The sequence below is a fragment of the Telmatherina bonti genome (assembly GCF_933228915.1).
Source record: "Telmatherina bonti genome assembly, chromosome: 12".
NCBI classification, from domain to species: Eukaryota; Metazoa; Chordata; class Actinopteri; order Atheriniformes; family Telmatherinidae; genus Telmatherina; species Telmatherina bonti.
This window is the reverse complement of record NC_136610.1, coordinates 8,265,216-8,279,384: the sequence shown is the minus strand read 5'-3', so window position 1 is coordinate 8,279,384 and position 14,169 is coordinate 8,265,216. Positions and strand designations below refer to the sequence as shown.

Genomic DNA, 14,169 nt, shown 5'->3' with positions numbered 1-14,169 from the left:
TCTTGACTGTGTCTTCAGGTCAGTATGAAGTATGGATTATAACGGGTGTATGCTTCACCGACAACACAATGGATGGAGGTCTTCAGCCAGCATGTTCATTTTACTGGAATTTTCTTCTTTCCTTTTATAAAAGATGCTCTGCTGTTTCTTTGTGCTTCTCTTTTTCCTTCTCAGCAGATATCCCTGTCTTCTCCCACACCAACCGGACCAGGCAGATGTCCGTCCTTCTGGTTGTGGTTCTGGTGGAGATTTCCGGCTCCAGTCTCCACATGCAGCTCAGGATGGAGGATTGAATCAAAGAGAAGATTTGACCCAGTCTGATGGTTTACTTGGCTCGGTCATTGTTATGAACTGGGCGGTGTCTGTGTGGGTTGGTGCAGAATGAATAAATCTGAATTGAACCGAATTAGATTTTCTGTCATTCATCTGACGTTGGCTCCACCTTGTTAGAGCGGCGTGTTGTGAGTACCAGAGGCTGCAGTTTCAGGAAAAAAAAAAAAGCTTTGTGGAGTGTGAGCAATAACAAGCAAATGCGACGAGAAAATGATAAACCTGCCCTGAATTCTGACCCTTTATATCAGGGGTCTCAAACTCCGGTCCTCAAGGGCCAGTATCTGACTGGTTTTCATTGTTTACCTGGTCAAACTCACCAGACTGAAATTAATGGGTCAGTGTGTAGAAGTTGACAAGAAGCAGTTTGATCCATTTGATTAGATTCAGGTGTGTTGGACGAGGAAAACAACAAAAACCTGCCAGAGATCGGCCCTGGAGGTCCAGATTTTAAGACCCCTCCTATAAATCACCTGCCTTGTTAAAACAATGTCAAATGATGCATTAAAGCAGGGGTCCTAAATCCTGGTCCTCCAGGGCCAGTGTCCTGAAGGCTTTCCAAGAGTCCCCCACTGCAACACTCCTGATAGCAGTGTTTTCCTGCAAGGATACTGCAGGACCTCAAGGATCAGGACTGAGGGTCCCTGCATCAAAGGTTGAGAAAAAAATATGAAACTCACAAAATACTGAAAGTGACATCGAAAATGAGACTCAAAGCCCATTTATGCTCCATTAATCTCCATAAACATCCATTTCAAACATTATCAAACATCAATGCAAGCATACTGCAAGGCGTGGTTGCTAAGCGATGCATCCACTAGAGGGCAGTACACAGCTCCCCTCTGAGTTCTGATGTCAGTTTCAGACATAAAATGAAACAACAAAACTGAAGCTCCTTCCCTTTGCACTTTTTAGTGTGACACGATAGTGAAGTATGTCCCTCTTGGATCCCATAACTGATTTTTAAGGATACAGATGGATCTTTGGGTCATATTAACTAAGCCCAGAATTTATTTACAAAAAAATGAGCACCCTCAGTACAGCTTTGGGTTATTATAAAAAAAAGTATAAATTTTATTAGAAAATTACATCAAACTTCCACCTTTAGGAAAATAAAAGGATTTCTTTTTACAGGCTGAGTGAGTCTCTGCTGGTCTTTCCTCAGTACACTTTGGACCTACAGAAGAAATACAACAAAGAAGAAAGTGAAAACAACTGAATGAAAACTCTGAGGAGACCCAGGACCAGAGCTGCAGGGTGGTTACCTGGAGAAAGCTGAAATTGAGAGAAGACCAAGCAGGAACTCGAGGCTGTAGAAGCAGAGTAGGATGGCGCTGAGGATGAACTCCAGCCGCAGGACAAAGGTCTGCAACAGCAGGTAGTAAACAGCCAACGCCGTGCAGGGAAACAGGATGAAGATGGACACACAGGTGGACAGGGAGCGCTCACAAAGGTTCCCCTTCCAGCCTGGAAAAACACACAACATTCAGTCAAAGAGCAGACTGTTCACCTCATCCATCACCATGACTGGAACTATTTCTGTTCTTTTCTTAACAATCTGGAACCTCAACTCAGAAGTGTCGTCCATTTCTCTGTCGGCTAACAGTTTGTCATCACTCGAACAAGCACAATGCAAACTCAGGACAGAGAAAGGGTCTTCATTCCACACAAAGGGGATCTTTTAGACTGTTAAAGTGATAATACTTCCTTTTTGTCATCTAAATATTTGTTTGGGCCCTGCGATGAACTGGCGACCTGTCCAGGGTGTACCCTGCCTCTCGCCAGAAGGCTGCTGGGAGAGGCTCCAGCTACCTGCGATCCTTAATCGGACTAAGCAGTTTTAGAAAATGCATGAATGAAAAATATTTGTTTGGATTTCTCACCATAAAAGAGCCGCATCGTCTCCAGAGCAAGGAAGAGCAGCAGCAGCACCACATCCAGCACCAGATTATCTGACGGGTATGGCAGTAAAATCCCTGCAGAGAAACCGGACAGAGAATCACTGATAAAAACATCAGGCATGTTTGTCTGGTCGTCTCCACCTGTGCTGCTCTCCTTCGTCAGACCTTCACCATCTTCTGTCGTTGGCCTCCAGAGATAAAATGTTCAATTATCTGGACGACGAGCTGCAGACAATGTCTGAAGGTCGTTTAATATTTCTAACTTTCTGCTCTTTGAGTTTCTTCTGGGTCAGAAGTTATTCCTCTCTCTGGTTTATGGTTTTCACTCAGGCACAGTGGTCTCATGCAAATCATTCGTAACCATAGCAACTGCTGAAACAGAATTGATTAACCTTATTGTTTTGGTATTTGTCTTTTTTACAGAAAATCTGTCATAAATATTAAGGTTGGACTTTATTCTGATCAACTGCATCCCCACTAACGTCTCATAAAACAAATGCTTTATTTTAGATATTTTATTCTATTTTAGATTTTACGCATTGCTGACATGATGCAAAATAAAAGAAAAGTGTGTTTTATAATATTGTAATTAGATTTTAGCAGACTAAGAATTACTGCTGAGTAACAGTGGGATGACACAGCTTTGAGAGAACCAATGGTGTTAAATGAATTTCAGACATAACAGAGTTGAATTTCACCCGCTGAGGTTTGTTCGACAGGACTTGATTAAAAATAGATTGACATCCAGCTGTAACATTTTTTTTTAGGAAGGGTGTGTGACCAAATGCAATTAAAAGTCAGCTAAAATCAATGAAAAACTAATCTAGTATATGCAGAGGGTTCCTCCGGGAGCTTTAAAACTAGCTGTACAACAGATGACATCAAATTCACTTGGTTTGCTTTCATGTGCAAACTGAAGCCGATCCAGGTGTGGCTTCACCTCCATATGAAACACCTGAAGCCGATCCAGGTGTGGCTTCACCTCCATATGAAACACCTGAAGCCGATCCAGGTGTGGCTTCACCTCCATATGAAACACCTGAAGCCGATCCAGGTGTGGCTTCACCTCCATATGAAACACCTGAAGCCGATCCAGTAGGGCTGGGCATATCGCCCAGCCCTACTGGCTGATTTTTTTAAACCAAATCCGATTTTAATCGATTTTTTTTCCCTTACTGTAAAGAAAAAAACGTCAAAAATTATTCTTTTTCCAAAATGCTTTTATTGCAATTCGCCTAGGAATTTACCTGAATTTAAAGTGCAGCTAAACAAGCTGTTAAACAAGATTGTAAAAAGATATGTAGGCGCAGTAACTGTAAACATTATAAGAAACATGTTTACACTTCGTGGTTTCCACTGTGATATATTTTTTAACTTTTGATCATACATTTAAGAATAGGCCTCACTTGTGTAACTTTATTTCAAAATAAAAAATAAATAAATAGAAGTACCTCCTCTTGGAAGAAAATTAGTGATTCCTTTTAGAGTATTTTGACATTAAATAACCGTAACCATTTCCTACAATGAAATTGTTACAGTTCCTTTAAAAATGAATGTTTCTTTACACTTGTTTCAAGAAAATTGACCTCTTTGATAGAAAATACTATTTTTAAAATAATCCCTGAATGTTAATTAAAGCTATATTTCTAATACATGTATTATTACATTCTTGCTGTTTTTTGTTTAATTTACACATTTTTGGCAAGAAAGACGAGCCTGTCAGCTGCATCTGGCTTCAGACCCCTGTGGCATGTGACAGTGCCTCCTCCCACACTGAAAACCCTGTGTTTCCATGACACTGAGAACTGCGCAAAAATTGAATATCGGCATAAAACCTGCTGCTATAAAAGGTTTTACAATCTCAAGAGGTGGTTTTTCAGACATTTCAATATAGAAATATATTGCAAAAGTGTAATGTAAACACTTTTTTTGCGTTTACGTGTCCGCAGATACGGGGGTCGTGACCAGTTAATTCCCGGTAAAGATGGCGTGGTGTGGAATAAGCAGCGAATTTTAAAAAATAAAGTGAGAGAGAAAAGCTTCAAAAATCCGAAGCAAATTCTCCACAGCAACTAGAAAACCCTAAAATAATGCTACCTGCCCACTTTGCGTTAACCACAATTTTTGTAAAATCTCATGAGAGAAACAAGATTTTACGAAACGTGATGCTAATGTGCTAAACACTGTTCAATGGAAACACCTGCAAATCACAATTGTTGCTGTTCGAAACTTACAAATATTGTTTTTATTTTGCAAAAAAATGTAATGGAAACGCAGAGGGGGCACTTGTTGTTCATTGCTAGCTGCCATGTTGTGTTTATGCGTTTCTGTGGGAAACAGCGGGAGTGTGCTGACGTCACTATAAGGTACGGAAGCCCAAAAGGTGATGGCGGGGCAAAAAAAAAATCCCAATTTTCATAAAAATAAATCTTCATAAAAAGCAAATTCGAATTAATCAATTAAATCGATTAATTGCCCAGCCCTACGATCCAGGTGTGGCTTCACCTCCATATGAAGCACTTGGATTAAAGCTTTCTTCAGTGCTTTTGTGATGTTGATGAGAGCCACTGGTCTAAAATACTTGTTCACCTGGGACATGGGGATATGGGTAGACAATGCTGGTTCTTGAGAGATGAAAGTTTCAGATTTTTCCCTGTTTCACCAAATCTCATTCAAATGAATGACTGACTATGCCAAACTTTGAAAGGCTGTGGGGTCCATTTGATTAGAACTAGTTGTGTTAGTGCAGGGAAACATCTAATACCTGCTCTCAAGAACTTAAGTTGCCTTCCCCTGACTTAGAGACATGCTTTCTTACGGACTGCGATGATAAATGATCTTTTACAGAGCTCTGGTACTGAATGAGTGTGAGTAGAGAGCTGGTGGAGTTGATGCCAAAGTTCCTTTGCAAATGTTTTTTAAAAGCAAAGTGAACATGGTATCTGACCCTTTCGCTGTATTATTACCTCCGTCAAGGAAGTTATGCTTTCGTCTGAGATTGTTTGTCTGTTAGCAACATTACTAAAAAAGTTATGGATGGATTTTGGTGAAATTTTGAGGATATGTTGGGGGTCTCACAGGGAACAAATGGTCACATTTTGGTGGAGATCTAGAAGAGATCCTGGATTCTGGATCACTTTGAAGTTATGTTGGGTGTCAATCGCAATATGCTTTGCAAAGGTTTGTGCTCTCCCAGTCCTTTTCTAGTTTTGCAAAACCTGATTGACCAATTTAACCCTAGTAAAGCAAATCCTTCGGTGACGCTTACCGAATGTTAAATCATTTAGGAAATAGACCTGTCTGAATCATGTCTTACACTTGGCTTTGTTATGTAAAGCCAAAAGTAAGTGTTTGTTATCTCAAAGCTGTTTAAAGTTTGACCATTTCACTATTGTTGCTTGTTATTAACTGTTATCACAAATAGTTTAATGTTATCATTATAGTCCATAGTAATGAAAAAAGGCAAAGAAACTTTGTGTATTGTTAAAGAGGAGTTTTTTCCTTCCCGCTGTCGCCTCATGCAGCTCAGGATGGTGAATTGGATCACCATCCAATGCAATCAGTTGGCTTCTATTATAGGGTATGTATGAATTGGCTTGAAATGATGTCTATGTAAAGTGCCCTGTGACAACATTGTTGTGAAGTGGCGCTATACAAATAAAGTTTAATTGAATTGAATTAAATATTGTTTTTTTCCCTAAAGTGAACTTGAACTTTAAAGTGTTATGGTTAGTTAAAATATTCTCCTCATGTCTATTATATTTACACACATCTAAAATGCTTCTGCTTTCCTCCTGATTATCATTTTCAAAATGCAGATAAAAATCTTTTCATTAAGTGGCTTTAGTTGTTGACTGCATGAAAAAGTCTGGGTGGTTTGGGTGTCAGGTGAATCCGCAGTGAGGGGTGTTTGTGAGTTACAGTCACAATGTTTGATGGTTCAAACTTTGTATAGACCGAGAACCCATCTGAAATAGACCTTTGTAGATGAACATGAGGATCTCTGCCAGGTAGAAAGCAGCAAAGTACCAGCTGTTGAGGTAGAGAAGCACCTGCAGCGGAGTGGACGAGAGCTAAAGAAGAAACAGTCAAGGAAAACAAGGACAGACAGAATGACCAGCAACTCTGCACTACTGTCATGTGAAGGATACGATTGGCTGGCTCCCTATGGACAAACAAGAAAAACAGCTGTAAGAAACACGCTCCTAAATGATCATCATCACCACTAATGCCAACAGAACTGTGTTACATTTCAGTTTCTTGTCCCGAATATACTGCTGAAACTGGAAGCTTTCAGATTTTCTAGAAGACACGAGACAGTGGAAAACATTTAACTAAGATTTGGTCTCAATGTTTAAAAAAATTATCAGGATTAACAAGTATTTATTAAGCATTAGTACAGCCCAGAAAATACATATCTTAAGTTATTCATATTAATTATTAGTTATAAATTGAAGCCCTACACAGTACCTGTCATGCATGTTCTATACTTTATTTTGGCTACTTATAATTTAAGCAAATAATAATAATAATAATAATAATAATAATAATAATAATAATAATAAATAAAAAGCGTAATTAGTACATCATTTTCTGCATCATTTAATGTTGCGTCATTTAATGGACGTGCTGACGTTGCGGTAACGTATTGTCATTTCCTGTTTCCCTAGCGTGTATCACTGCGGATTGCTACGAGCCGTTGGCTCCTTTAACTTCTTTCTAACTTCTATCTATTGTTAACCAACCACTCACTTTAGCGCACAATGTCTTCCCAAACCACTGTTCTATATATTGCATTTATTTTTGGGATCTTTGGCTTTCTGTTTACTGACTTAAACAGCTCAAGCACTCGGTTTTAGCATGGCTGCTAGCTCTCTTCCCACACCCCGGTCCCCTGCCTTTTCTTGCTCGGTGTGTCTGATGTTTAGCTACTCCTCCGCCTCCTTTAGTGATAACGGTAGGTGTATTAAGTGTAGCAGCTTGGCAGCCTTGGAGGCGAGGCTCTGTGAGTTAGAAGCCCAGCTCCGCACTCAGTTAGGGAAGCAGTTAGTCAGCAAGCCCCCATTAGCCAGTGCGGAGCTACCAGCCGGGGCAGCCATCCCGAGCCGTCCCTCAGCAGTTCCCGCGCAGCCGGGAGCCGAGGCGGGCTGGACGACGGTCAGGCGGAAGCGTAGCCCCAAACCAAAACCCACTGGCCACCACCGACCTGTTCACGTTTCTAACAGATTTTACCCGCTCGGCGACACACCCGCTGAGGCAGAAACCCTGATTATAGGTAGTTCCATAGTCAGAAACGTGGCTCTAGAGACACCGGGGACCATAGTCAAATGCATTCCTGGGGCCAGAGCGGGCGACGTCGAATCGTATTTGAAACTACTGGCTAAGGCTAAACGTAAATACCGTAAGATTGTAATTCACGTCGGCGGTAACGACACCCGGTTACGCCAATCGGAGGTCACTAAAATTAATGTTGCTTCGGTGTGTAACTTTGCCAAGAGCATGTCGGACTCCGTAGTTTTCTCTGGTCCCTTGCCAAATTTAATCAGCGATGACATGTTTAGCCGCATGTCATCCTTCAACCGCTGGTTGTCTAGGTGGTGTCCCGATAACAACGTGGGTTTTGGGGAAAGCCTGGTCTTATTAGGAGAGATGGCATCCATCCCACATTGGATGTAGCCGCTCTCTTATCTAGCAATGTGGACTCTTTTATTAGTCAGCTAAATTGACAACTCAGGGTTGGGACCAGGAGGCAGAATTGTAGTCCTACACACTTTTCTGCAGCTTCCCACCTGCCGCCGCCCACCCAAAACCCCATTCCGACCTTATACAACTTCCCAGCAGTAAGAATTAAACAACACAAAAACTCTTCTGGGGTTAATCGTGAAAACCTCATAAAAATAAAAACAATGGATCTAATAAAATCTGAAAATAAGACAATAAAGTGTGGCCTACTGAATATTAGATCCCTCCCAAATAAGTCTTTATTAGTCAATGACCTGATAGGTGATCACCACATTGATCTATTCTGTCTTACGGAAACCTGGTTACAGCAAGAGGATTATGTTAGTATTAATGAAGCTACGCCAGCTAACTATTTAAACTTTCACATTCCTAGAACTACAGGCAGAGGAGGAGGTGTTGCAGCAATTTTTAAGTCAGAATTTTTAATTAATCCTAAGCACAAAACTAACTATAAATCCTTTGAATTCCTGACATTAAATTTATCTCATCCAAAATGGAATTCAGAGAAACCGCTCCTTTTAGCATTAGTGTATCGCCCACCTGGACCTTACTCCGAGTTTCTGACCGAATTCTCTGATCTCTTGTCTGAGTTAGTGCTGACTACTGATAAGGTCATTGTACTAGGTGATTTTAATATTCATGTTGACGATGAAAATGATAGTTTAAACATTTCCTTTAGCTCTATTCTAAACTCAATTGGGTTTTCACAAAATGTCAATGGAGCCACTCACTCTCATGGCCATACTCTTGATCTGGTTCTAACATATGGTATTGAGACTGATAAGCTCAAAGTATTTCCTCAAAACCCTGTCTTGTCCGATCACTTCTTATTAATTCAATTCAATTCAATTCAACTTTATTTATATAGCGTCAAATCACGGCAATGCCATCTCAAGACGCTTTACAGACAGAGGGGAAAACATAATGAAGGCCAATTCATAACAGCCTATATAAGGAAACCAACAGATTGAGTTGAGTCCAACTCAATCTCCCATCCTGAGCAAGCACACTGGCAACAGTGGGAAGGAAAAAACTCCCTTTTAACAGGAAGGAAACCTCCGGCAGAACCCGGCTCAGGACAGGCAGCCATCTGCCTCTGCTGTGTGGGGGGAAGAGGACAGAAAGACAACAGACAACAGGAACTGCTACTCCCGACCAGGGAGACCTGCTGAGACAGGAGACATACATGTTAATGATGCAACACTGTTATGGGGGGGGGTAAAAGAAAGAGATAAAGAGAAAAAGAAAGAAGCTCAGTGTATCAGGAAATGTCCCTCAGCAGTCTAAACCTATAGCAGCATAACTAAGGGATGCTAACCATCCCTAGCTATAGGACTTATCAAAAAGATAAGTCTTCAGCCTAGTCTTAAAGGTGGGGAGGGTGTCTGCTTCCCTAACACTAACTGGGAGCTTATTCCATAAGAGAGGGGCCTGATAACCAAAGGCTCTGCCTCCTGCTTGGCTCTTTGAGACTCTAGGAACCACAAGTAAGCCTGCAGTCTGCGAACGAAGTACTCTGCTTGGTATATAAGGAACAATGAGGTCTTTGATATATAGTGGTGCCTGGTTGTGGAGGGCTTTATATGTAAGGAGAAGGATTTTAAATTCTATTCTAGATTCAACAGGCAGCCAATGAAGAGAGGCTAAAACTGGACAAATATGATCTCTCATGCTGGTTCTGGTCAGGACTCTGGCTGCAGAATTCTGGATCAGCTGAAGGGTTTTCAGGGCATATTTAGGACAGCCCAGTAATAGAGAGTTACAGTAATCTAGTCTCGAAGTAACAAAAGCGTGAACCAGTTTTTCTGCATCACTCTGAGACAGAATGTCCCTAATTTTGGCTATATTACGTAAATGAAAGAAGGCTGTTTTAGTAACCTGTTCATGTAAATGACAAGTCCTCCTCCCAAACTACAGTAAGTCATGGAGTTCCTCAAGGTTCTGTACTTGGACCAATACTCTTCACGCTATATATGCTCCCTTTAGGCAAAATTATTAGACAGCATGGAATAAACTTTCATTGTTATGCAGATGATACTCAACTATACTTATCCTTTAAACCAGATGAAACAAATCAGCCCAATAGGCTACAAAATTGTCTCATAGACATAAAGACTTGGATGTCTAGAAATTTTCTCCTCTTAAACTCAGATAAGACTGAAGTAATTCTCGTTGGATCTGAAAAACTCAGAGCTAAATTTTCCAGTTTTGTGATGAACCTGGATGGCATTACTTTAGCTTCCAGTGCTACAGTGAGAAACCTTGGAGTAATATTTGACCCTGACCTGTCCTTTGGTCCACATATTAAGCGTCTTGTAAAGCGTCTTGAGATGGCATTGCCGTGATTTGACGCTATATAAATAAAGTTGAATTGAATTGAATTGAATTAATAAGAAGTGATCGGACAAGACAGGGTTTTGAGGAAATACTTTGAGCTTATCAGTCTCAATACCATATGTTAGAACCAGATCAAGAGTATGGCCATGAGAGTGAGTGGCTCCATTGACATTTTGTGAAAACCCAATTGAGTTTAGAATAGAGCTAAAGGAAATGTTTAAACTATCATTTTCATCGTCAACATGAATATTAAAATCACCTAGTACAATGACCTTATCAGTAGTCAGCACTAACTCAGACAAGAGATCAGAGAATTCGGTCAGAAACTCGGAGTAAGGTCCAGGTGGGCGATACACTAATGCTAAAAGGAGCGGTTTCTCTGAATTCCATTTTGGATGAGATAAATTTAATGTCAGGAATTCAAAGGATTTATAGTTAGTTTTGTGCTTAGGATTAATTAAAAATTCTGACTTAAAAATTGCTGCAACACCTCCTCCTCTGCCTGTAGTTCTAGGAATGTGAAAGTTTAAATAGTTAGCTGGCGTAGCTTCATTAATACTAACATAATCCTCTTGCTGTAACCAGGTTTCCGTAAGACAGAATAGATCAATGTGGTGATCAGGTCATTGACTAATAAAGACTTATTTGGGAGGGATCTAATATTCAGTAGGCCACACTTTATTGTCTTATTTTCAGATTTTATTAGATCCATTGTTTTTATTTTTATGAGGTTTTCACGATTAACCCCAGAAGAGTTTTTGTGTTGTTTAATTCTTACTGCTGGGAAGTTGTATAAGGTCGGAATGGGGTTTTGGGTGGGCGGCGGCAGGTGGGAAGCTGCAGAAAAGTGTGTAGGACTACAATTCTGCCTCCTGGTCCCAACCCTGAGTTGTCAATTTAGCTGACTAATAAAAGAGTCCACATTGCTAGATAAGAGAGCGGCTACATCCAATGTGGGATGGATGCCATCTCTCCTAATAAGACCAGGCTTTCCCCAAAACCCACGTTGTTATCGGGACACCACCTAGACAACCAGCGGTTGAAGGATGACATGCGGCTAAACATGTCATCGCTGATTAAATTTGGCAAGGGACCAGAGAAAACTACGGAGTCCGACATGCTCTTGGCAAAGTTACACACCGAAGCAACATTAATTTTAGTGACCTCCGATTGGCGTAACCGGGTGTCGTTACCGCCGACGTGAATTACAATCTTACGGTATTTACGTTTAGCCTTAGCCAGTAGTTTCAAATACGATTCGACGTCGCCCGCTCTGGCCCCAGGAATGCATTTGACTATGGTCCCCGGTGTCTCTAGAGCCACGTTTCTGACTATGGAACTACCTATAATCAGGGTTTCTGCCTCAGCGGGTGTGTCGCCGAGCGGGTAAAATCTGTTAGAAACGTGAACAGGTCGGTGGTGGCCAGTGGGTTTTGGTTTGGGGCTACGCTTCCGCCTGACCGTCGTCCAGCCCGCCTCGGCTCCCGGCTGCGCGGGAACTGCTGAGGGACGGCTCGGGATGGCTGCCCTGGCTGGTAGCTCCGCACTGGCTAATGGGGGCTTGCTGACTAACTGCTTCCCTAACTGAGTGCGGAGCTGGGCTTCTAACTCACAGAGCCTCGCCTCCAAGGCTGCCAAGCTGCTACACTTAATACACCTACCGTTATCACTAAAGGAGGCGGAGGAGTAGCTAAACATCAGACACACCGAGCAAGAAAAGGCAGGGGACCGGGGTGTGGGAAGAGAGCTAGCAGCCATGCTAAAACCGAGTGCTTGAGCTGTTTAAGTCAGTAAACAGAAAGCCAAAGATCCCAAAAATAAATGCAATATATAGAACAGTGGTTTGGGAAGACATTGTGCGCTAAAGTGAGTGGTTGGTTAACAATAGATAGAAGTTAGAAAGAAGTTAAAGGAGCCAACGGCTCGTAGCAATCCGCAGTGATACAGGCTGGGGAAACAGGAAATGACAATACGTTACCGCAACGTCAGCACGTCCATTAAATGATGCAACATTAAATGATGCAGAAAATGATGTACTAATTACGCTTTTTATTTATTATTATTATTATTATTATTATTATTATTATTTGCTTAAATTATAAGTAGCCAAAATAAAGTATAGAAGATGCATGACAGGTACTGTGTAGGGCTTCAATTTATAACTAATAATTAAAATGAATAACTTAAGATATGTATTTTCTGGGCTGTACTAATGCTGATAAGTCCTATAGCTAGGGATGGTTAGCATCCCTTAGTTATGCTGCTATAGGTTTAGACTGCTGAGGGACATTTCCTGATACACTGAGCTTCTTTCTTTTTCTCTTTATCTCTTTCTTTTACCCCCCCCCCATAACAGTGTTGCATCATTAACATGTATGTCTCCTGTCTCAGCAGGTCTCCCTGGCCGGGAGTAGCAGTTCCTGTTGTCTGTTGTCTTTCTGTCCTCTTCCCCCCACACAGCAGAGGCAGATGGCTGCCTGTCCTGAGCCGGGTTCTGCCGGAGGTTTCCTTCCTGTTAAAAGGGAGTTTTTTCCTTCCCACTGTTGCCAGTGTGCTTGCTCAGGATGGGAGATTGAGTTGGACTCAACTCAATCTGTTGGTTTCCTTATATAGGCTATTATGAATTGGCCTTCATTATGTTTTCCCCTCTGTCTGTAAAGCGTCTTGAGATGGCATTGCCGTGATTTGACGCTATATAAATAAAGTTGAATTGAAATTGAATTGCGTGCTTTTTAGGTATGAACAGATGTAGTAGTTGAAGTACTGCAAGAATATTATCAGTAAAAGATATAACTGCTGTTCTATAGTGACTGGGTGTTTAGATAGCTGTTGTATTATTATATTAGTATTATTATTATTATTATATTAGATAGCTTTTATATTCTGTAATACTGAAGCTTTCTGCACTCTATCTTTTATTTTTTTACCGCTATTTTGACTGCTAGCTTGGAGCTAAAATAACGAAGCAAACGTCCTATTTTCTTCTCGGTTGCTGTTAGTTTATTTAACTGTTTTGATGTTTTTACAGTGAATAACAAGTAATGATTTATAGAGCTGTGAATCCACCGGTTTATCTGAAGAAAAGAAGTCAACACTCACCCGACGCCATGTCTGCTTCTGTCTGGTTGCCGGGGAAACAGCTTCAGCAAAAAGTTCTCTTCTTCTTCGCTGCATAAAACTGCAGGAATTGAGAATGAGGTCCCCTACAGGTGAGAAACATTAACGTTGTTTTACACTAATTTTCCAAGTAAATAATTTAAAAGTCAGTCAATCTTTCATATTTTTTTAAAATAAAAATAACATTTTATAAAAGTAAAAATAAAGTTTATAAAAAAAAAGGTTATAAAAAATAAAATTGTATAAAAATAAAATTTCATAATTTTCTTTTTAATAAAAAACAAACAAACATTAAAGTTTATCACAGAATATGGGATTTGCAAGCTTTGAACTGTGTGTGGGAGTATAATTTTAAAGTATTCAAACTTAAATGTAAAATATGGGAAATAAGGAGTTTTGACAAGTGAAAGCATGGATTGGTTAAAGGGCTCGATAAAATAAATTTATAAAAGATAAAGAAATTGGTTAGCCAAAATGAAGTGGAATAATATGGGCATGATTAATTTTCAAAATATGAAGAAAAATAATTTAACAGAAAATAAATGTTTTAACTTTTTTTTTATTTCAATCAACTCTCGGCATACAATACACATATAGAAAAAATTCTTGGTTTTTTGCTGTTTTGAACGAGAAAAAAACAAGGCAGTGAATTTACACACACACACACACACGTTAGTATATATATATATATATATATATATATATATATATATATATATATATATATATATATATATATATA

At 40.2% G+C, this 14,169-nt stretch overlaps 1 protein-coding gene across 1 annotated transcript; it reads right to left on the bottom strand.

Annotated features, from left to right (window-relative positions):
- Positions 1-1,591: 1,591 nt before the first annotated feature.
- On the bottom strand, positions 1,592-13,430 carry tmem216 (transmembrane protein 216; the record flags this gene model as incomplete). The annotated part of the gene is made up of 5 exons (XM_079250553.1): positions 13,410-13,430; positions 6,383-6,396; positions 6,211-6,304; positions 2,214-2,306; positions 1,592-1,797 (listed from the first exon to the last, which is right to left on the bottom strand). Exons 1-5 carry the CDS (start codon positions 13,417-13,419, stop codon positions 1,592-1,594), a joined length of 417 nt encoding a protein of 138 aa, XP_079106679.1. The 5' UTR covers positions 13,420-13,430.
- Between the last annotated feature and the right edge of the window lie 739 nt (positions 13,431-14,169).